Source organism: Panthera pardus, unplaced genomic scaffold (assembly GCF_024362965.1).
Source record: "Panthera pardus isolate Hobbes unplaced genomic scaffold, ASM2436296v1 HiC_scaffold_21, whole genome shotgun sequence".
Classification (NCBI taxonomy): Eukaryota; Metazoa; Chordata; class Mammalia; order Carnivora; family Felidae; genus Panthera; species Panthera pardus.
This window is the reverse complement of record NW_026526777.1, coordinates 53,089,783-53,114,329: the sequence shown is the minus strand read 5'-3', so window position 1 is coordinate 53,114,329 and position 24,547 is coordinate 53,089,783. Positions and strand designations below refer to the sequence as shown.

At 38.6% G+C, this 24,547-nt stretch overlaps 1 protein-coding gene across 1 annotated transcript in view; it reads left to right on the top strand.

The window, feature by feature from the left end:
- The window catches only part of KLHL20 (kelch like family member 20), a 63,819-nt gene extending 39,520 nt beyond the window's left edge, over positions 1-24,299 (top strand). Inside the window, exons 8-12 of the mRNA XM_019425220.2 lie at positions 6,673-6,816; positions 14,408-14,541; positions 15,575-15,783; positions 18,670-18,776; positions 22,724-24,299. Coding sequence (XP_019280765.1) covers positions 6,673-6,816; positions 14,408-14,541; positions 15,575-15,783; positions 18,670-18,776; positions 22,724-22,808 — 679 coding nt within the window. The 3' untranslated portion in view covers positions 22,809-24,299. The remainder of the gene's footprint in view (positions 1-6,672; positions 6,817-14,407; positions 14,542-15,574; positions 15,784-18,669; positions 18,777-22,723) is intronic.
- Positions 24,300-24,547: the final 248 nt, after the last annotated feature.

Here is a 24,547-nt window from a genome sequence, read left to right as displayed (position 1 = left end):
TCATAAGTATTTTGAATATACTTGTACATATCTGATTGGCTATCATTGTTAAAATGTCTTTTCCCATATCTATCCCAGTGCCTGGCACATTAGAATTCTACAGTAATTGATTTTTAATAACTTCTGGCTTCTGGCTCACATACACCCTTTTTCATTCAGCCGTGCTGATTTACAGTGATTCTTGGCATTTCTTAAACATGTCTGTGAAATCCTGCAGCATAGCGGGGCTGGTTCAATATTCCCAAATCAATCAATGTGATATATCACATTAATAAAAGAAAGGATAAGAACCATATGATCCTGTCAATAGATACAGAAAAAACAGTTGACAAAATACAGCATCATTTCTTAATAAAAACCCTCAAGATAGTCGGGATAGAAGGAACATACCTTAACATCATAAAAGCTGTATACGAAAAGCCCACAGCCAGTATCATCCTCAATGGGGAAAAACTGAGATTTTTCCCCCTGAGATCAGGAACATGTCAGGGATGTCCATTCTCACCACTGTTGTTTAACATAGTATTGGAAGTCCTAGCCTCAGCAATCAGACAGCACAAAGAAATAAAAGGCATCCAAGTTGGCAAAGAAGTCAAACTTTCACTCTACCTGGAAAACATGAAAGACTCCACCAAAAAGCTGCTAGAACTGATACATGAATTCAGCAAAGTCGCAGGATACAAAATCACTGTACAGATATCAGTTGCGTTTCTATACACCGATAATGAAGCAACAGAAAGAGAAACCAAGAAATCGATCCCACTTACAATTCCACCAAGAACCATAAAATACCTAGGAATAAACCTAACCAAAGGTGTAAAAGATCTGTATGCTGAAAACTATAGAAAACTTATGAAGGAAATTGAAGAAGACACAAAGAAATGGAAAAACATTCCATGCTCATGGATTGGAAGAACAAATTATCATTAAAATGTTGATACTACCCAAAGCAATCTACACTTTCAATGCAGTCCCAATCAAAATTGCACCAGCATTCTTCTCAAAGCTAGAACAAACAATCCTAAAATTTGTATGGAACCACAGAAGACCCTGAATACCCAAAGTAATGTTGAAAAAGAAAACCAAAGTGGGAGGCATGACAATCCCAGACTTTAGCCTCTGCTACAAAGCTGTAATCATCAAGACAGTATGGTATTGGCACAAAAACAGACACATAGACCAATGGAATAGAGAACCCAGAATTGAATGCACAAATGTATGGCCAGCTAACCTTTGACAAAGCAGGAAAGAGTCTCCAATGGAAAAAAGACAGTCTCTTTAGCAAACGGTGTCGGGAGAACTGGACAGCAACATGCAGAACAATGAAACTAGACCACTTTCTTACAACATACACAAAAACAAACTCAAAATGGATGAAATGTGAAACAGGAAACCATCAAAACCCTAGAGGAGAAATCAGGCAACAACCTTTTTGACCTCAGCTGCAGCAATTTTTTGCTCAACACATGTCCAAAGGCAAGGGAATTAAAAGCAAAAGTAAACTATTGGGACCTCATCAAGATAAAAAGCTTCTGGACTGCAAAGGAAACAGTCAACAAAACTAAAAGGCAGCCAACAGAATGGGAAAAGATATTTGCAAATGACATATTAGATAATGTATCCAAAATCTATAAAGAACTTACCAAACTCCACACCCAAAAAACCAAATAATCCAGTGAAGAAAAAGGCAGAAGACATGAATAGACACTTTTCCAAAGAAGACATCCAGACACATGAAAAGATGCTCAGCATCACTCATCATCAGGGAAATACAAATCAAAACCACACTGAGATACCACCTCACGCTGGTCAGAGTGGCTAAAATTAACAACTCAGGAAACAACAGATGCTGGTGAAGATGTAGAGAAAGGGGAACCCTCTTACACTGTTGGTGGGAATGCAAATGGTGCAGCCACTCTGGAAAACAGTGTGGAGGTTTCTCAAAAAGTTAAGAACAGAACTACTCTATCACCCAGCAATAGCACTACTAAGAATTTACCCAAGGGATACAGGAGTGCTGATACATAGGGGCACATGCACCCCAATGTTTACAGCAGCACTGTCAACAATAACCAAATTATGAAAAGAGCCTAAATGTCTATCAACTGATGAATGGATAAAGAAGATGTGGTTTGAGATGTGGTTTGGTCTCTTGGCAATGAGAAAGAATAAAATCTGGCCATTTGCAGCAAAATGGATAGAATTGGAGGGTATTACAGTAAGTGAAATAAGTCAGTCAGAGAAAGGCAGATATCATATGTTTTCACTCATATGTGGAACTTGAGAAACTTAACAGAAGACTCTGGGGGAAGGGAACAGGAAAAAATAGTTACAGAGAGGGAGGGAGGCAAACCATAAGAGACTCTTAAATACAGAGAACAAACTGAGGGCTCATTGGGGTGGGGGCAGCAGGGGAGAGGGGAAAATGGGTGATGGGCATTGAGGAGGGCACTTGTTGGGATGAGCACTGGGTGTTGTATGTAAACAATGAATCATGGAATCCTTCCCCAAAACCGAGAGCATACTGTATACACTGTATGTTAGCTAACTTGACAATAAATTATATTAGAAACAAACAAACAAAAAAATCCTGCAGCATGTAAAGATCTAGAGGTATAGGGGCACCTGGGTGGCTCAGTCAGTTGAGCATCTGACTCTTGATTTTGTCTCAGGTTATGATCCCAGGGTCATGGGATTGAGCCCTGCATCAGTCTCTAAGCTGAGCATGGAGCCTGCTTAAAATTATCTCTCTCTCCCTCTGCCACTTTCCCCTGTTCGCTCTCTCTCTAAAATTACAAAAAAAAAAAAAAATCTAGAGGTATAGATTATAGAGCTGAAAAACCAAACAGAGGGATTAGCTCCACAGAAGTTAAAAAAAAAAAAAAAAAAAAAAAAAAGTGTGCTGAAAAACAAATTGAGTTACAGGTACCTGGCTGGCTCAGGCAGTAGAGCATGCAACTTTTGATCTCAGGGTTGTAAGTTCAAGCCCCACATTGAGTGTAGAGACTATTTAAAAGAATTAAAATCATTAAAAAAAATAAAAATAAAGTGAATTAAAGAAATAAGAATGGAAATGATTAAATATTTACAACTTAATAATAATTAAGCCCAAATATATCAAAATGTGTGGGATGCAACTAAGATAGTATTCAGAGGCAAATTTATATGCATTATAACAATATGCATACATTTGAAAATAAGAAAGATGAGAAAATAAATCATTCTTTTAAATCAAGAAGTTATAAAAAGCCACAAAATCCAAGAAAATACAAAGAAAAAATTAATGAGATTGAAAACAATTAAAATTGATATAATTACAAAAAGAGCAATTTGATAGTTTTTTGATAGTATGTTATAAAATTAAAAATGACTTGGGACGCCTGGATAGCTCAGTCAGTTAAGTGGCAGGCTCCTAATTTCAGCTCAGGTCATTATCTCAGGGTCATGAGATCGAGCCCCACATTGGGCTGTGTGCTGGGTGTGGAGCCTGCTTGAGATTCTCTCTGTCCTCCCTCTGCCCCTCGTCCACTTGTCTCTAAAAAAAAATGTGAATAGATGGACTAAAATATTTTTAAAACGGTGGGGCGAGTGGCACCTAGTCAGTTGAGTCAGTTGAGTTGACGCTCAGTCAGTTGAGCGTCCAACTCTTGATTTCAGCTCAAGTTATGATCCCAGGGTCATGGGATGGAGCTCTGTGTAGGGCTCCACACTGAGCAGGGAGCCTGCTTAAGATTCTCTCTCTCTCTCTCTCTCTCTCTCTCTCTCTCTCTCTTCCTCCCTCCCTCCCTCCTTCCCTCCCTCCCTCCCTCCCTCTCCCCACACACACACCGCCCCCATTCTGCCCTCTCCCCTGCTCACATGCTGTTTCTCTAAAAAAAAAAAAAAAAAAAAAAAAACTGACTGTACTCTGTGCCCCTTGATTCTACTTGTCATCATCCATTTGCACAAGGAGAAATATACAAGAGTAATTACTGTGTTTTTTAATAATAATAAGGTCTTTTAATTATTATTTTATTATAATATTTCTCTACTCTGAAATCCACATTTCCTTCCAGAGAAATTTACAAGGAATGGCCATATATCAGCAAAACTACAGGTTTTGAAGCATTTTCACAGAGGAGAGTGTGAGGATAGGTTATCAATTATTAAGAGTTTCTGTCACTCAAATTTTCAGTTAAGATATTTTCAGCTACAGGTTAACAGAAAACTTCTATTAAGCAGGCTAAAATAATTTATTATTTTCCAGAAACACGGTTTCTCAGGGCTTTAACTCCACCTCTCTGATATCTCCCTTAGCTCTGCAATGCTTACATATGGATTCCTTCTCAAATAGACATCAAGATGGCTGGAGCAGTTTTGGGCATCACATCTAGACGTAACTCTGTTCACAGGGAGAAAACGGGCCATGTCTTCTTTCTGAAAGTTTGGGAGCAAGGAAATCCTCACCAGAAACCCCAGTTTTTCTTAGCAGACCTTCCCCCATCAATCATTGGCTAGAATCAGGTCACATGCCTTTCCTAAACCAACACTGACAAAGTGAATGGGATTGGCATGATTGGTAAACTAATAGAGAAGAATTTATGCTGAGAGACTGCCACCATACCTTTACCTGAGGAGTATTTAATTCCAATTTCTATAACATAAATCCTCTTTAGTACATATTCCATAATTTATCAATGCAGAATATACTCTAATTTGAGTATGTTTGAGTATATTGAAGTTGCCAACTCAAATAACCAGGACATTAAAATCATCTAGTATTAAGAGTTTCTTTTCACAGAATCTGAGTTTTATGGATTTTATAAGAATAAAACTAAAAGAATCAAAAAAATACAGTGTCCCTAGCTTTAAATATCTTCACTACAGGTTCTGGGACTTCTCAACCATTGTCACTTCTCAAATGCCAAGGCAAAGAAGAGGATAGGGAGGGTAGGGTAGAATGATTATCCCTACAGTAAGGTCTTTTTTTTTTTTTTTTTCACATTTATTTATTTTTATTTTTATTTTATTTTTATGAAATTTATTGTCAATTTGGTTTCCATACAACACCCAGTGCTCATCCCAACAGGTGCCCTCCTCAATGCCCATCACCCACTTTCCTCTCCCTCCCACCCCCCATCAACCCTCAGTTTAGTCTAAGTTTTTAAGAGTCTCTTATGCTTTGGCTCCCTCCCTCTCTTTCTTTTTTTTCCTTCCCCTCCCCCATGGTCTTCTGTTAAGTTTCTCTGGATCCACATAAGAGTGAAAACATATGGTATCTGTCTTTCTCTGTATGACTTATTTCACTTAGCATAACACTCTCCCATTCCATCCACGTTGCTACAAAAGGCCATATTTCATTCTTTCTCATTGCCAAGTAGTATTCCATTGTATATATAAACCACATCTTCTTTATCCATTCATCGGTTGGTGGACATTTAGGCTCTTCCCATAATTTGGCTATTGTTGAAAGTGCTGCTATAAACATTGGGGTACAAGTGTCCCTATGCATCAGCACTCCTGTATCCCTGGGGTAAATTCCTAGCAGTAGTATTGCTGGGTCATAGGGTAGATCTATTTTTAATTTTTGAGGAATGTCCACACTGTTTTCCAGAGCGGCTGCACCAGTTTGCATTCCCACTAACAGTGCAAAAGTGTCCCTGTTTCTCCACATCCTCTCCAGCATCTATAGTCTCCTGATCTGTTCATTTTAGCCACTCTAACCAGAGTGAGGTGGTATCTCAGTGTGGTTTTGATTTGTATTTCCCTGATGAGGAGTGACATTAAGCATCATTTCATGTGTCTGTTGGCCATCTGGATGTTCTTTGGAAAAGTGTCTATTCATGTCTTCTGCCTTTTTCTTCACTGGATTATTTGTTTTTCGGGTGTGGAGTTTGGTGAGTTCTTTATAGATTTTGGATACTAGCCCTTTATCTAATATGTCATTTGCAAATACCTTTTCCATTCCATCGGTTGCCTTTTAGTTTTGTTAATTGTTTCCTTTGCAGTGCAGAAGCTTTTTATCTTGATGAGGTCCCAATAGTTCATTTTTGCTTTTAATTTCCTTCCCTTTGGAGATGTGTCGAGTAAGAAATTGCTGCGGCTGAGGTCAGAGAGGGTTTTTCCTGCTTTCTCCTCTAGGGTTTTGATGGTTTCCTGTCTCACATTCAGGTCCTGTATGCCAAAATCATTTTTACTGGTCAAATTAGTAATTACTGTTTTTAATGGCAAAATGTAATAAGCAATGTAAGGATACATCAGTAGGGATAGTATTAAATAATATAAGGCACACACAGTAATGAAATGTTGGAAGAATCTAGAGCTATATCTATTAGCATGGGTAGATCTCAGAAATATGTCGAGTGAGAAAACAGTTCCTACGTTGTGGTATTATAAAGTATTGTCTTGAAGGACATACACCAAGTCACAATGGGAAGAGACCAGAAATTGGTGGAACTCAAAGGGAAATTTAGCTTTGTCCAAAACTTTCTGAAAAAAGTTTTAAAAGAAAACATATTCATATCTAACTTGTTGAAATAAAAAAATTAAGTTTAAAAACTAAAACATAAATTAGCATTACATATGCTTTAGTTATTAATCAGTCCATATTTACAGGAAAGAACATAGACTGTGTAGATATGGCCAGACTTTCTTTGTATAGTACAAACTCTGCTCTTAATGTGTTCTCTGCAGGTACGACCCCAAAACAAACCAATGGAGCAGCGATGTGGCTCCCACAAGCACGTGCAGGACGAGTGTTGGTGTGGCGGTGCTCGGAGGCTTTCTCTATGCTGTGGGGGGCCAGGATGGCGTGTCCTGCCTCAACATTGTTGAGAGGTGATCTCTTCAAATCATTTTCATTTTTTTAAAAGAATATAAAGGTCTCTTTAAGACCTAAGAAACAGCTTAGGACACCAGGGGAGCCACTATTCAGTGGATATCCCATGGGCTTTAGGGGAAAAGTTTTCAGTTGATCTTAAGTGTAGGAAGATGAAAGATATAACCCGATTTCCAAACTGTTATACTGCTTAAACCTAACATTGAAGAGTTGGAATCATACTTTAAATTACCTTCTATATATGATACCAAGTGTACCACTTCTGCAATCTGTTCTCTTTCCCCAGTACTTGAAGTGTATTTAGTGACTTTGCCCAGACTTCCTCCAAAACAATGATTAAAATAATAATACTCTGTCTAGCGCATCTTACAAATACCCCAAAGTATATGGATTCTCATTAATTCTTGAAGTCCACTTAGGGAAATCTGGGTTGGCTGCCAAAGTTTGATTTATACTTTTACAAATCAGTTAATTTTAGTGAAATAGATTCTGTTCTTAATTTCTTGCTCCATCAGCTTTTTGTCACTCTACCCTAGAGACTGGATTTTGGAGGCTTGTGTGTTATGATTATTGTCAAGAACATACCCTATTTCATTCTCACTTCTTAAAAGGAAATGCTTCATGACTCTTCAGAATATTTCAAATAGCATTTACGGGTTGGGTTACCATGTTTAAGTTGAAGAGTTTAACTCTGCCTTAAATAGAGATAAAGTTGCAGGTAACTCTTGAAAGCCATTTTTAAAATTATTTTTTCTGTTAAGAAACTTATTTCTCCACTTTCGAAACTCTTTGCAAGAGGATTCTGGGAAGATAGCAACAAGTAATCTCTCTAAATTCCCACATAAGAACAGAGCAATAGATAGCAAAGCTACAAACCTAGGAACAAATTATGGAACTTGGTTGGATGATAGGGTGAATGTACTTAACACTACTGAACTGTACACTTAAAAATGATTACAGTGGCAAATTTAATGTATATTTTGCCACAGCTTTTAAAAAGCCCTATGGGCAACATTGAAAATAGAACTAGGGGAGAGAGTATCCCCATAAACACCAAAACCAGTGGGCAAAGGCAAAGTACCAAAAGCCACAAGACCTACATGATATCAGTGTCTGTGCAGGAGAAAATACAGAAAAGCAATCGAAGTATGACATATATAAGAACAGAAGAACCCCAAAATAGACAATACATATTTATTAGGAAGTGTGAGAGGAAAATTTAGGACCAACAGCTGAGACTAAGAAGGGTTTTTGCTCACTCCTAATATAGAGTAAGTGCAAGCGACCTATAATAAGATCTGAATGACTTAGAATAAGAGTTGTTCAACCTCAGCACTATTGCCATTTTGCACCAGATAATTCTTTGTTGTGGGGGGCTGTCCTGTGCACTCTCACATGTTTAATAGCATCCTTGGCCTCTTCCCACTAATTGCCAGTGGCACACACCTGGTTGTGACAACCAGAAGTCTCTAGACACTGCCAAATGTCCCTGGATGGGGAGAGGAGTGGTGCAAAGCCACGGCAGTTGAGAACCAGCTGCCCTAGAGCCATCTAGTCCCTAGGAACCCTCAGAACTGACCAGCAGGATGACCTTCCAGAACAGTTCCCACACTTCTGGCTGCAGGATCAAAATTGAGCAGGACAGAGTTATTATCCAATGGGAAGAGAAGACCAAGATGAAAAGGAGGACCAGTGAATAAAACCAATAAATCTCAGGAAGCAAACCACTCTACTTTTTTAACACTATAGGAAAAAACTAGAAAAAGCTCCATGAAGTTAGAAAAATTATCATGAACACTCCTCAAGACAACTCATTTCATGTAAAAATGAACAATAGCAAAGCATTGAGGTTAGATCCAATACAGAGTTAATATATGGAGAGAGAATAAGCAGCAGAATAACATCTCTATAGACAATAAAAGCACAGCGGAAAGACATGCCCACAGAACAGATCAAAATTGTAAGCAACTATTTCACAATGTGCTTAATGACATTAGGAAAATGATGCAAGATATGAAAACACTACATAAGTCAGAGTTAGAAAAACCCAAAAATGAAGTGGCAAAACTCAGAAAAATATTAGAAATAAAAGGAAAAATCACTTCAGAATGAAGACTAAACTAGAAATAAAACAAGTAACCCCAGAAGATAAATAGAAGGTGAAAGAGGAAATGTTTTAAAATAAAAAAATAAAGGAAATAAAAGGTTTTGAGAGAGAGCAATAAGTATTGAAGACAGGTAAAAGTCCAGTATACAAATAATAGGAGACCATGAGGAAGAAAACCAAAGCAAGAGAATGGAACAGATGCTAAGAACTATAATTCAAATCTGTTCTAAGAAAAAAAAGTGGAAATTGTTTATTGAAAACAATTGAAATTGAAAGGTTGCAATGTACCTTCTGAATACTGACCCAGAACAATCAACATCAGTACCTATTCTAATAAAATTATTGGACCTTGAAGAAAAAGGAGATAAATTCTTTAATCATCAACAAAAAAGTACATATTACTTATAAGGGAAAGAAATTTAGATTTACCATCAGACTTTTTGAAAGCAATATTTTATGCTAGAAGAAAATGGAATAACATATTTAGGCTAATCAAAGAAAATGTAAGCTAAGGATTTTATACCCAGAGAAACTGAAGTATGAAGGCCACAAACTGTTAATATGTAAGAAGTTAGGGAACACTGTTCCCATGAGTCCTTACTGAGGAATCTACCACAGAACTTCAGACAAAATTGCTAGAGACCTTGATAGAGGGTGAGCATGAAACATACAGAGAATCCAGGAACTCTGAATAAAGGGTGCAGAGAGAGAGTAGCTTGCACTGGCTGTATGCTCAGTTAGTACAAAGGTGGTACAAGTATTTTCAAAAGTGGGAGGAGAATGGGAAGAGATATGCAAAAAGAATTGTAATTCTTCTCGGGGACGTTGAAGTGATAGTATTGCTATTCTGAGACTGCAATGTATATGTGGAATAAAGAAAATGGGTATGGGTTATTCTGATTCTATCCTCTCCAGGTTTCTTGAAAATTAGAGTTCTTGATGTGGAAGAATATGAATGTAAAATAGAAGTTAAATAAAAGACCTTGTAGCCTAAATTTCAATTTGAATTAAATTCCTCATTTACAAATAATTATATTCTAGCTCTGTCAATTGAAGAGGCCTAGAAATAATGACCAACTAGTGGCAGTGAACGTCTCTATTCCTGGACTGGGTCTTGAAGTTCCATTTCCCTAAAAGAAACCAGGGCTTCTTGGAGAAATGTCTGTTTCCAGATTTAGGACAGGAAATGTACAAATAAACCCGGACCAGCATGTCATACCAGAATACAAGCCATCTATCAAAGACTAGGAGATGTCAAAGAGAGTCAAGAACAAACTTGAAGGTGTTCCCACTTGACCAAAGATGGGACAGTTTAAACTTTAAAAGAGACAGTAATTATGATTGATTAAAATCCGATAAATATATTTAAATCTATGAGTTCCTACTGACATTTTTTTAAACTCTACTTAGTTGCCTTTAGAAATTAATTTATTTCTAAATTATTAATTTATCATCTTGAGTACTAGTAAACAAAGTGAAAGAAGCATGCATACATCCAACCCTTCTTATATGAACTGTATCACATATGAATTGGGTACAAAATAGTAGATAAGAGGATTGTTTCTTTATAAAAATATCCAAATAAAGGAACATAAATGATTGAATGTCACCATTTTGCAACACTCAGTAAATAAATAGGCCTAGGTGTTAATAATTAACAGCTGCTAACATACCACCTTCTGTAGTGTTGCCAAAGGGACCAAATGTGGTCTGATCAAACTTCTGAATCCAGAAGTTCTGCCAATTTGCAGAACATACAGAGGACAGACCAGTGCATTGAACTGCACTATGAGTGTCCAGTCAATCAAATCCATGTTGTGGGAGAAATTGCAGGTTGAATACCCCAGGTTCTAAAGGATGAATTGGGGGGGGGGGGGGGGGGAGAAGGGCTATGGAGGAAAAACCTGTAGGTAAAAAGAGACTTTAAAAAAACTACAGTGAACAAGAGTAAGTGTCTAGGGATGCACACTTGGGTGGTAAAAACTGTAAAGAAATACAAGGAAGTGATTACTGTAAAAGTCAGGATAATGGTTCTCTTGTGTGGAGGAAGGCATTGAGTTTGGAAAGGGATACATCCAAAGGGCTTCCAGTATGGCAGGCAAACTTATTTTTCTTGACCTGGGTAGTGGGCTTTCCTTGTAATATCTCATTAAACTATACATTTGTTTCGTGTGGCTTTCTAAATCGATGTTTTATTTTACAATAAAAAGTTTTAAGAATTATGCAAAGACTTCAGCTTCCAAGTAGAATGCAGTAAGTAGTGACAGCCATCACTCCCACTGCAACAACTAGGGGAAAATGAGAGCACAAATATACTTTTTTAGGGGCTCCTGTGTGGCTCAGTTGGTTAGGAGTCCAACTCTTGATTTCAGCTCAGGTTGTGACCTCACAGTTCGTGAGTTCAAGCCCCACATCAGGCTTCGTGTTGTCAGCGCAGAGCCTGCCTGGGATTCTCTCCCTCTCTCTTTGCCCCTCTCCTGCTCACACTCTCTCACTCACTTGCTCTCTCTCAAAATAAATAAATAAACTTAAATATATATATATGTGTGTGTGTGTGTGTGTGTGTGTATACACACATGTATATACATACATATATGTATATATACATACATATATATGTATATATACATACATATATATACATACATACATACATACATATATACATATATACATACATATATGTATGGGTTTTTTTTATGTTTGGGTTTTTTTTAAACATCAGAGACATGTGAAAGTAACAAGGACTAGATGAACTAAAATTCTACTGAAGAGGAAGCCCATCTATGTGAGCTGAGATCATCAGCTATTTTCTTCCCTGGGGGCATTTGCCAAGTGTGAAGGTTGAATATTGCACTTGTCTTAGGCCAAAGGATTCTCCTGGAAGAGAGGTATATCAGTAGAACTTTTAACAGTCATGCAGGTTGACATGACAGATTGGAATCTAGGACAATTCTAAACATACTGCTGTTTTTCCCCATGAGATGTTTTCTGAATGCTAGGATAGCTCAGTCTCGAGGGAACCAGGGTGAGTGAAATCTCATGCAACCTTCCAGTGCTTAGAAGATAAAGCCCTGCTGTGGGGAGGGGCTTACAACAAATACATGACAGCTTGCATCCTTGAGACATTTGAAAATAGAGGTGGACAGAGTCTAACAAAAGCTCAATTCCTGATTGGACTGAGGCAATCAGTATTTCACCCTACCTGCCTAATACAGGGAAGAGTGAATCCACTGCAGGTGGTGTGGGAATGAGGGGGTAATACGAATTTCACCTTCTAGGATTTCATTCCTTTATAATGTGCAGCATACAATAAAAAATTATGAAACATCTGAAGAAACAGAAAAATATGGCCAATAGCTGAGAGAAAAAAAAAATAGAAGCAGACATTTAAGTGATCCACATTTAGAGTTAACAGAAAAAAACTTTAATAAATGCATTAAATAAAATAGAGGATAAGATTAAAACTGGGTAAAAGGTTGGAGAATTTAAATATAGAATTGGAATCTAAAAATAATATGTGTTCTACAACTGAAAAATACAATCTCTAAAATTAAGAACTCAATGAAATAAGATTAACTAGACACAGTAGAAATAGACACAGCAGAAGACCGAGTTAATGAACTCAAAGACAGATTAATAGAAAATACCGAAACAGAGGAAGAACAGAGAAAACAGCATGGAAAGAACAGACTCTCATGTGTCCCAGACACTCATGGGACACAGTCTAACATACATGTAACTGCAGTCCCAGAAAAAGAGAGATAATAGCAGAAGCAATATTTGGAGACAGAATTTTTGGCTGAGAATTTTCCAAAAGTGATGAACCATAAACTGTATTCAAAGTGCATGAACTCCAGGACACCTTCACTCACTAACCATAACCTTTCTCCAGGGCCTGCATTCTCCAGCATTTATATTTCTGCGTCTTTCATCTGTATTAGTTACCACATTCTCAGAATCTGTTTGGAGGTTTCTCCTTTGAGAACATGCTCCATCTCCCTCTCTTGCTTCTTAAGAGCGAGGTCTATTTTTAGTATCCTTTATTTTATTTTATATTTCCTGCAATATTGATATAGTTTGCTATACAGTACTTAAATATACTAACAGAATTTCCTACCCATGTAATAAAATGTCAGCACTATTCCGATTTTTATCATATTTACTTCTGAACACTAGTAATTTATCAATCAGGACCCACTGAGGAAAACCGAAGCTATATCAGGTATTTGACTACAAGGAATGTTCAAAAATTGGCCGGCAGATATCGAAGGGCTGAAAGAAGTGAAAAGAAGACACCAAAGTAACTGTAGGAACCCAGATCTGGGAACGCAAAGGAGAGAGATCAGAGTTACGGGAGCCTAGAAGCCTAGAGGACAGATCCCACAGAGCCAGAACCATCAGCACCCAGGGAGCTGGTGCTCTGAAAGCTGTGACCCTTCTCCATGAAGGGTTCTCTTGCTGGCTATTTTTGGAAGATTGTATTTTCCAAAGATGATTACAATACCTGCCATTTCACATGCTCTTCGTATAATTTGACTTTGACACTCTTCTTAACTGAGGGGTGGGATTTATGTTTCCTCCCTTGATTCTGGGTCGCCTTGCAAGAACCCCAACAGTGGCAGTATTTGACTCCTGGGGCTAGGTCATAAAAGGTGATACATCTTTCACTTGGATCTCTTGGGGCACCTTTGAGGCCTTGAGCTGCTTGAGGTTGCCATGCTGAGAGGAAGCCCAAATGAGCCGGCGTGGAGAGACCCTGAGGCTACTTGGAGAGATGCCTGGCCAGCCCCTAGCTGCCTTAGCATTCTGCCCTTCCAGCCTCAGCCCCAGCCTGAGAGCAGCCAGACACCTGAGCCAGAGCTTCCCTGTGAGGCCCTTCCCAAATTCCTGACTCATGGAAACAGGAGAGTTAATAAAATTATTTTTGAATCCCTGAGTTTGGGGGTGACTTACACAGCTGTGGTACTCATACCTCAGGAGCTCAGAGGAGGTGCCTCACAGAGCCATGACTAAGACCTCTAAGAGGCACGACAAGGCTAGTTTTAGAAGTGCCAGGAAAAGGCTAGAAGCTGCAATTCGCTGGTTCCGTCAGAGCGAAAGGGCCTTTGCTGAGACAAAGCTAACAGAGTTGGCAAACACACAGAAAGGAGCCTGTCCCTTCTCCTGCCCTGGACTTCCAGCGTCTGGTCCTTCCTCTCAGCACAGTCTAACAGAGAGCCAGCTTGGCTGAGGAGAAACGCTCTTTTCAGAGTTCTAGCCCTAGCATCACAAGGCAGAGTATAGGAAACAGCTGAATAACAGACACAGGCACAAACTCTAAGATTTCTCTTCCTAATAACCAAGTAAAATATGTTAGATTCTCACTGTGCATGTGACCATAGCATGTATCCAACATATCTTCAGCATGGTTTCACATCTTATGAAAAAGGCCTCACTTAATCAAAACAGGCGTGCAGTCTTTGGTTTCTCCCTCACTGCAGGTATGATCCAAAGGAAAACAAATGGACTCGAGTGGCTTCTATGAGCACCAGAAGACTAGGCGTGGCCGTGGCTGTGTTAGGAGGGTTCTTATATGCCGTAGGTGGCTCTGATGGGACATCTCCACTCAACACAGGTGAGTCCCTTCCAAGGTCAATGTGGTTCCCCCAAAGCAGCATATTCCTCAGGAGAGTCACCCTACAAAAAAGTATAAAAATCCAGGTGATCCTATAATTTTAAATTACAAATATAAATTACAAAATTTAAATAATTTATATAATAATATATTTATTTAAATAATTGAAAATTATTTGCCCCCTAAAAGAGTACAACTCTCAGCTCTTCCTCGGCTCCTTCTGCAGCCATAGTGTTCTACTGTATTCCCCAAATATTTCTTTCTCCTTTCTCTTTGCAAGCTTTGGAATTTATAATGAATAAAAGAACTGTTTTCCCAATAGGATTATTTCCCTGCCCCACCCCCAACCATCTCTCCTTAAAAACCAAAAACAAACAAACCTGTATTATAATCTAAGAATAAATAAAAACTTACAGCTGTAAGCTGGTTTATGTGTTAGTCCTCTCTCTTTAGAGATAATGGATATTTTTGCCCAAGGATATCGTTAGTGTGGCACCCGCATCAGATTCATTGTCACTTATCTTGTCTTCTGCTTATAGTGCAGTAGGAATACAGGCAAAGGGGTACGAGAGCACAGAAGCTGTCTGATCATGACAATAAATTAGTAGTATGGAATGGTGCCTACAGGTCTTACAGTCCGGTCTCCTCATTTAAAGATAAGGTGGGGGCGCCTGGGTGGCTCAGTCAGTTAGGTGTCCGGCTCTTGATCTCAGCTCGGGTCATGAGTTCAGGCCCCAAGTTGGGCTCCGTGGTAGGCGTGAAAACTACTTAAAAAAAAAAAAGATAAGGTGAGGCCATGAATCATATTGTCAGAACTAGAACTGAGGCACCTTTCCACCATACCATACCCAAACCAAACCCTTCCCTGATGAGATTATATTGGTATTGTAGAAAGATATACAAGTCCGTCTCAGAAGCAAAAATCAGATTGTGTATCAAAAATATGTGTTATCACAAAATTTTAATGGCTATGAGGAAAACTAGAGGTGAGAAGAAATGGTTGAATGGTCACTTACTACTTTTCCCCCTACAGTGGAGCGCTACAATCCTCAGGAAAACAGATGGCACACCATAGCCCCTATGGGGACCCGGAGGAAACACCTAGGCTGTGCAGTGTATCAGGACATGATCTATGCCGTAGGAGGTAGAGATGATACTACAGAGCTTAGCAGCGCTGAGAGATACAACCCCAGAACTAACCAGTGGTCTCCAGTGGTGGCTATGACATCCCGCCGTAGTGGAGTAAGTGCCTCGCTACTGAAAACTTGGGAAAAAAGCACCAAGAGACGGTTGTGTGGGAGAGCTCTGATCTGTAAAATACCGGGACAGTAAGGAGGGGCACTATTTAGGCAAAACAACCCCTGCTGCTTTTGTACTGGAAAAAAAAAAGTAATTTCTCTTAATTGCTGTTTTCTCCGGTGGTTAAATATCTCAGTCAATTATATCTTTAATGATAGAATTATTCTTTGTGATTTATCTTTCATCAGTTGTTTTCCTAAAAGACATTGCCCTATCTTATCCACTACCTTATCTAACTTCACCCATATTCATCCCTCTCAATTAGAGCTAAATATTCCTAACTAATTTCTAACTAGTTTCTAGGTAATATTCTAAGTAGTTGGCACACCAGTTCAAATGTTGAGGCAGAAACATACCTGGCCCCACCACCAGTCCCCACAAATAGGTTTGAGTCTATCCCATCTGTAGTCTAGACCTGGTCAGGCTGGCCTATGTCAAGTTCTAGACCATGGGTGACCTGTGACTACACGAGACTTTGAGGGTGAAGTACAGAATTCATCCATCCTAGGGCGTTTGCTTCAGAGGGAACTGTAATCCATAAACCACTGATTGTGGCAAGAGTCCATCGATGTCGGACAACAGGTGGGAAAAGCCAGCAGTAGTTAAAGAGTCCGTGCTGTGAGGATAGAAGGGAGTAAATTCTGGTTCGCACAAATCAGGGAATACCACTGGTAGGCATCGGCAAGTCAAAGCATTCCCATGCCTGTGGCTCTTTATTACTGGTGGCTAACAGCTTCTTAGTCACACTCCTATTGTTCTCACTGCTACATTCTGATGATTTAGCAAATATTTATTTATTTGTTTATTTGTTTAAATTTACATCCAAGTTAGTTAGCATATAATGCAACAATGATTTCAGGAGTAGATTCCTTAATGCCCCTTACCCTTTTAGCCCATCCCCCCTCTCACCACCCCTCCAGCAACCCTCTGTTTGTTCTCTATATTTAAGACTCTCTTATGTTTTGTCCCCCTCCCTGTTTTTATATTATTTTTGCTTCCCTTCCCTTATGTTCATCTGTTCTGTGTCTTAAAGTCCTCATATGAGTGAAGTCTTATGATTTTTGTCTTTCTCTGACTGACTAATTTCACTTAGCATAATACCCTGTAGTTCCATCCACGTAGTTGCAAATGGCAAGATTTCATTCTTTTTGATTGCCACGTAATATTCCATTGTATATACATACCACATTTTCTTTATCCATTCATCCATCGATGGACATTTGGGCTCTTTCCACACTTTGGTTATTGTTGATAGTGCTGCTATAAACATGGGGGTGCATGTGTCCCTTCAAAACAGCACACCTGTATCCCTTGGATAAATACCTAAGAGTGCAATTGCTGGGTTGTAGGATAGTTCTATTTTTAATTTTTTGAGGAACCTCCATACTGTTTTCCAGAGTGGCTGTACCAGTTTTTAGCAAATACTTATTAAGTGCTTACCGTGTGCTAGGAAAGCAAAAATGAGTGTGACGACTCATCAAGGAGCTCCCAATTTAGTGAAGGAACTTGAGATGTTTACAGCTAACTACAAAAAAAATTATAGTAACAGCACGTGCATTATAGGAAAACATGGGAGAATATGCTTAATGTGTTTGGGGCAGTGAAGAGACTTACCAGAGAAAGTCGCATGTAAACTAGGCCATAAAAGAAGAAAAAGATTCTCTAAAAGAGGGAGACAAAACACCAGCCAAGGAACAAGGTGCAAAAGTATGGAGGTGTGCATATGTGGATCTTGAGAAACTTAACAGAAGACCATGAGGGAAGGGAAGGGGAAAAAAATAGTTACAAACAGAGAGGGAGGGAGGCAAACCATAAGAGACTCTTAAATACAGAGAACAAACTGAGGGTGGATGAGGGGGTGGGGGAGAAGGGAAAGTGGGTGATGGGCATTGAGGAGGGCACTTGTTGGGATGAGCACTGGGTGTCGTATAGGTAAGTGGTGAACCACGGGAATCTACCCCAAAACCCAAAAGCACACTTTACACACTGTATGTTAGCCAATTTGACAATAAATTATATTTGCTTAAAAAAAGAAAATACTTTAAAGACAATGAAATTAAAAAAAAAACTGAGGGTTGATGGAGGGAGGTGGGTGAGAAATGGGCTAGATGGGTGATGGGTATTAAGGAGGGCACCTGTTGTGATGAGCACTGGGTGTTGTATGGAAGTGATGAATCACTGAATTCTACTTCTGAAACCAATATGTAAACCAACTAACATTTAAATTAAAAAAAGAAGAAAAAAATCTTAAAAAAAAAAAAAGTATGGAGGTGTGAACACGTGTGGTATTTTCTGGGACCAGCAGTTAAATCAGTATTATTACAACATAGGGCACATAAGGAGGTGAGGCTAGAATGGGCTCTTATGGGTTTCTGGAGGGCCCGAACAACATAATAAGGACTTTAAACTTAGGCGGTAGAGAGGCTTCGTTTTTAGAGGAGAGTGACAGCATGGGTATTTTAAACAGAATTTTAGTGGCAATTTAGGTAGTGGATTAGAACAGGCAGATACCAGAAAAGTGAGAGCCCTTTGGAGGTTCCTACTCCCAGTGATGCTTTTCTAAAATTTTTAAAAATCTGTTTTTGACTCTGTGTAAATACTTTAATTGAATATATAACTTTATTGTTCCAACAATGTGGATTTTTGCCATTACTTTTTTCTCTGTATTCAAGTAAGCCATAATATAAGGCGTTAAAAAATATCTTTTAGTAAAGATTTATGTAGAAACTTATGTGGAAACTTATGTAGAAACTTATGTAGAAATTTATGTGTAAATTTTCCCAGTGATTCTCTGGCTTCTTCAGCAGCCACTATGTTTTGGTCCTACAGGTTGGCCTGGCAGTGGTGAATGGGCAGCTCATGGCGGTAGGAGGCTTCGATGGCACAACGTACTTGAAGACCATTGAAGTTTTTGATCCTGATGCAAATACATGGAGGTAACGTTTAAGCTACATTGCAGATCACCTCACTGCTGACTGGAAAATCATGAGCATGAGGTTGCCCGTGACCGTCAGAATCGGGCTGGTCAGTACATTGAGAAGTGCTTTTGTGGTACTAGGAAGAGAGCTCCAAGTTACCCCTATTTGATGGCTTATTTTGACTTCATTGCTCGAAAGTGGCTGACATCTTACAAAATCTTCTCTTTAGTAACTGTCCAGTGTTATAGTAGAGATGGCAAACACAGAAAAAAAGTCTCCTCTCTAGCTTCGTCGTGTGCAGCTGAGGAAAGTGAGGCACTGAGAAATGAAATGAACAAGTTAGCGACAGAGTTAAAATTGGAACTTAGATCTTTCACTCCTAATCTGTCACAATGTTTTGGTGTTCTTGTAGGTAGCTTTATACCCGGGAAAAACAAATTGCAGTTACTTTTGAAAAATTATAGTTTATTTCATTTTTAAGCTGATTGTTTTCTTTAAGCTTTTAAAATCTATTTTTTTTTAATTTTTTTAACGTTTATTTATTATTGAGAGATGGAAAGACACAGAGCGTGAGCAGGGGTGGGGTAGAGAAAGGGGGAGACACAGAATCTGAAGCAGGCTCCAGGCTCTGAGCTGTCAGCACAGAGCCCGACGCGGGGCTCAAACTCACAAACTGCGAGATCATGACCTGAGCCACAATCAGTCGCTTAACCAACTGAGCAACCCAGGCGCCCCTACTTTCATTTTGTTTTAATATAATTTACTGTCAAGTTGGCTAACATACAGTGTATACAGTGTGCTCTTGGTTGTGGGGGTAGATTCCCGTGATTCATTGCTAACATACAGCACCCAGTGCTCATCCCAACAAGTGCTTTCCTCAATGCCCATCACCCATTTTCCCCTCTCCCCACCCCCTGACCCCCATCTACCCTCAGTTTGTTCTCTGTATTTAAGAGTGTCATACAGTTTGCATCCCTCTCTGTTTGAAACTATTTTTCCCCTTCCCTTCCCCCATGGTCTTCTGTTAAGTTTCTCAAGTTCCACATATGAGTGAAAACATGGTATCTGTCTTTCTCTGACTGATTTCACTTAGCATAATATTCTCCAATTCCATCCATTTTGTTGCAAATGGCAAGTGGGGGCATCTGGATGACTCAGTCGGTTAAGTGACCAACTCTTGATTTCGGCTTGGGTCATGATCTCATGGTCATGGGATCGAGCCCTGCATTGGCATGGAGCCTGCTTGGGATTCTCTCTCTCTCTCTCTCTCTCTCTCTCTCTCTCTCTCTCTCTCTCAAAATAAGTAAATAAATTTTAAAAATTAATTAAAATCTTTTTAAATATATTATTATTCTATTTTAAAGTCTATTAAATTTTAACAGTCACTTTTAGGGAGGAGTCTACATTTTATTGAAGAGATTTAACTATGTTGGGGCACCTGGGTGGCTCAGTCGGTTGTGCATCCGACTTTGGCTCAGGTCATGATCTCACAGTTTGTGAGTTCGAGCCCCACGTCAGGCTCTGTGCTGATAGCTGGGAGCCTGGAGCCTGCTTCAGATTCTGTGTCTCCCTCTCTCTCTGCCCCTCCCCCACTTATGCTCTGTCTCTCTCAAAAATGAATAAATGTAAAAAAAAATTTTTTTTTAAAGATTTAACTATGTTAAACTATATAGGATTAACTTTACTTTTAAATCCTTGTCTTAACAATCTTAACAAATCTTTCCTAAGTACTTCTTATAAATTCACATAAATCAGATAACTCATGCATTTATTTTTTCAAAAATTTTTACAAATTTAGCAAAATTCTCTTAAATTTTAAAACAAAATCATAAGTCCAGATCTTTACTCAATCACACGTTTTATACTCGATTCACAAAACTAATCTGATAGATGCCTTAATATGCCAGAGTTGCTTAAATATTACAAGAACTTAAAATGTCAAATATATAGTTAATTCTCAAACTTAATACAAAATGTTAATACTATAGGTTGAATGTACCTCCTGTCTATACTTAATTCCAAATATTAGCCTTCTAAGAAAACAGTTTTACCTTCCAAGCAACATGGGTTTTCTTTCTCAATAAATTTGGCTTATTTGCCTAAATACATTTAAGGGAACCACAGATCCCAGTCTGGCCTGGGATATGAGGCAGCAGACATTCTGAAAGATCTTTTCATGAACATGAAAGATAAGCTGAGATCTTTGTAGTCCTTATTCCAAGAGTCTGTCTCGTAGTCCATTCCTGCTGCATTCTAAGTAGACATTTTGTAAATTTGAGCCCGTAACTACCCACCCAGATCTTTTCGTCATTCTAGAAGATTCAGCTAATGAATGTACTGAGATCTTTTTATAATCTTCATGTCTGGGAAAGCCATACTTTTACAGATATTTAAATGATAGGCTTTGGATTCTGCCTCTCTCATGTCTCTGTAAGACTTGGTCACAATACTGAAGTCAGACTAAAAGTCAGATATTGTAGCACTTTGGGCTTCTGCATCACATTTCACAACCTTGGTTCATTAAGTAAAGATAGTATTACTGAGTGAGTGTTCTAGACCCTGGGATACAACAGTGAACAAAACAAACTTCTTTTTTTTTTTAATGTTTATTTATTTTTGGGAAAGAGTGCAGGTGGAGGAGGGGCAGAGAGAGAGGGGGACAGAGGATCCGAAGCAGGGCTCGAACTCAACGAACCATGAGATAACGACCTGAGCCAAAGTTCGTTGCTCAACCGACTGAGCCACCCAGGCACCCCAAACAAACTTGTCTGAGACTGGAAGTAACATATCAGGGGGGTAGAAGCTCTATGGTGACTAGCAAAGGGGGTGGGAGTGTCCAAGGAGGAGTTTCCACTTTAAAATATAGCCTAGCAGGCCTCACTGCAAAGGTAAACATTTTAGCAAAACCCAGTAGAGGTAAGGGAGAGATAGCAGGAGGTTTTTATGAATAGGAGCCCCCTCCCCCCTTGTGACATATTTTCTTACACACTCCGCTTCCTTTTTTAGTGGAAATTTGAGAAGATAGCCAAATTTTCTTCTGACTGCTTAATCACTATGATCCTATGTAATGACCTATTTCTCAGTAACTATCACTAAATAGAATTAGTAACATATGACCAAGTAATATTTAGGAAATTCTTAAGAACCATCTTTTGAGAGATTACGATCTCCATTTTTGTCTCAGACTTAAAACCAGTTTTACCTTACAGCTGTAAGGATCTAATCCTCTTTTCCGTGGAAATCTGTACTTTCGAAGATGGTCTTGTTCACAAACTCGATGCTGACCTTATTCACTCCTATCCAGGTTTGTTCCATAAAGGAGGAGGCTTGTAAGAAGACATAGAAGACAAAAGGATAAAAATAGTTGCTGTTTAGGCAGAGGGAAGTGTGGGTAGGAAAATCATATAGCCATGGTCAAAATTAGACACAAAAATGTAGAATATATGATTCTATGTAATTGTTCGAAATCAGTTTAGGTGAAAAGTTTTAAAGTCATGATGCGAAATGTGGATACGATGCTCTTATTCTTAAAACAGTATCCTGTAAGTGAGACCTTTTCAGCCAGTGTCTTAAATAATTCTGCTACTTGCCAGTGTTCAATTCCAGCTCCTAATCTTTGGAAGAGATGTGTGAAGCGAAATTAGTTGTGCAGGGCACCTGGGTGTCTCTGTTGGTTAAGCGTCCAACTCTTAATTTTGGCTCAGATCACGAGATCACAAGTTCATGAGACTGAGCCCTGTGTTGGGCTCAGTGTGGAGCCCGCTTGGGATTCTCCTCTCTCTCCTCACTCTCTGCCCCTCCCTCCCCTGCTCATGCTCTCTCTTCCACTGTGTCAAAATAAACACATTAACTTTTAAAAGAATAAAAATATTAGTTATGATAGAAAACGTGTTTTATTAACATCTAAGTTATAGAAGAAACAGTGTTTTTTCCACTTTGAAATCTGATTTTATTTTTCTTTGCAGGTTATATGGCGGGATGAATTACCGTCGGCTGGGGGGTGGTGTAGGAGTTATTAAAATGACACATTGTGAATCCCATATATGGTGAACATCTAGAAGACAGTCGTATACGCTCCTCTGTATTCTGAAGAGCTTTGACTTTGGAGCTTTGTACAGCTCAAGAAAACATTAGAACAAATTTTATTCTTTGCCGGTGCCTCAACATATGGAAATATAAATACAGTGAAAGTACTTCAACTGCAAGATGCCACCTTTGCACAAAAATTTTCAATTCTGTGCAGAATATTTATTTTTGGTTTTAATTTATCATAGGTTTTTTTGTTGTTGTTGGGTTTTGTTGTTGTTTCGTCCTGTTTTGCTTCGGATTTAACCTTCCTCCCACTAAAAAAGGAAAAAAAGGATAGGAAAAAAAGGTAAAAAACTCCCAAGCAGCAAAAGTTAATTTCTAAGATACTAAGTTTGAAAATACTAATAAGGGGAGAAGGGCTGTACACGATCTAGTTGTCATCGCCAGGCACTCCATCCACGTGGCTCCACTACTTACAAGGACCACCCAGTGACAAAGATAGGGATGCAAACTGTATTATTTGGCCATCATCCTTGCACTAAGCACCAGAAGACTTGAAAATATTAAACAAACAAACAGAAAGGAAACACTCATTTTAAATAGTACAACTCAGAAGGAATATTGGATAGATAAAACCAGGACTCAGACACTAAAGTTTTCATCAGTGGAAGTTTGCATCTTGTTTCCTTCCATACGAACTTGTTTTCCACTATATTTAAAGTCTTTTTTCAAGATAGTATTTTCATAGAATTTCTGGTAGCTCCAGAGCTCTGCTCAGTGCCTCTGTAAAAACACTATACAATTCTTATATGCTGTCGAGAATCCTCCGATAGAATCATGTGCTACTCTGCAAGACTTTTTGCTCAAAAATATTACTGACTGAAACAACTTTCCTTCTTGTTTCCTTATTGCTACTAAGGACCAGCAGGGAGAAACGTCTTCTCCCCAGCAGTGAATACTGTTACGCAATTTACACTTGACGCTCAGGCCTGCTGAAGCTGAGGCTGACCTATAATCACAGCCTCCAAGGGAATGAATTCTTCAGTTCGTGTAATAGTACATGCTAATGAGTAAAACTGAGGCATTTTATTAATAAAACCTTGGTTCTTTTATACAAACTATATATCATTATCTTCATTCTATAAAGCCACTGTTAACTACTTCTCTCAAATTGCACTTTCTGGTGAAAAGTTAAAATTTTTAAGGAAAAAAATGATACAAATTTCAGTGGTCAAAGTTTTATCATTGTGTTCATAGAGCAATTTTTTTCAGTGTATTTTGCAGGAAAATCTTTGAATAAGACTTTAACCACAACCGAAAGGAATAACCTTCTCCTCCCTCCCCCCAACTACAAAAATGTTTGGCAACTTTGTGTTTACATTTAAAGATCATTTGCACCTTTACAAGGAAAAGAACTAAGTATTTGGTAAACAGTTGTTTACATGTATCATTTATGCTTTTTTCTAGCATGTATAACTTTTTTAAATAAAGGTAGTATTTACCATAAAACAAGTTTTGGTTAATGCTTTTTAGTGCTTGTGTCTCTGCTATTTAGTTTCTATATCATTTGTATTTCCTATATGTGAAGTTGTAAGTACTTTCAACCTGAAGGAATAAAGGATTGCCAGCTAGAATTATGAATTTTTATTATATATTTTATATAATAGTATTTTATCACCTAACCTCTAAACTTATTTTCTGGTGGAACACTCAAGAATTATATACTTTTGAGCCAGAAGGACTCTTAACAGTCATGTGGG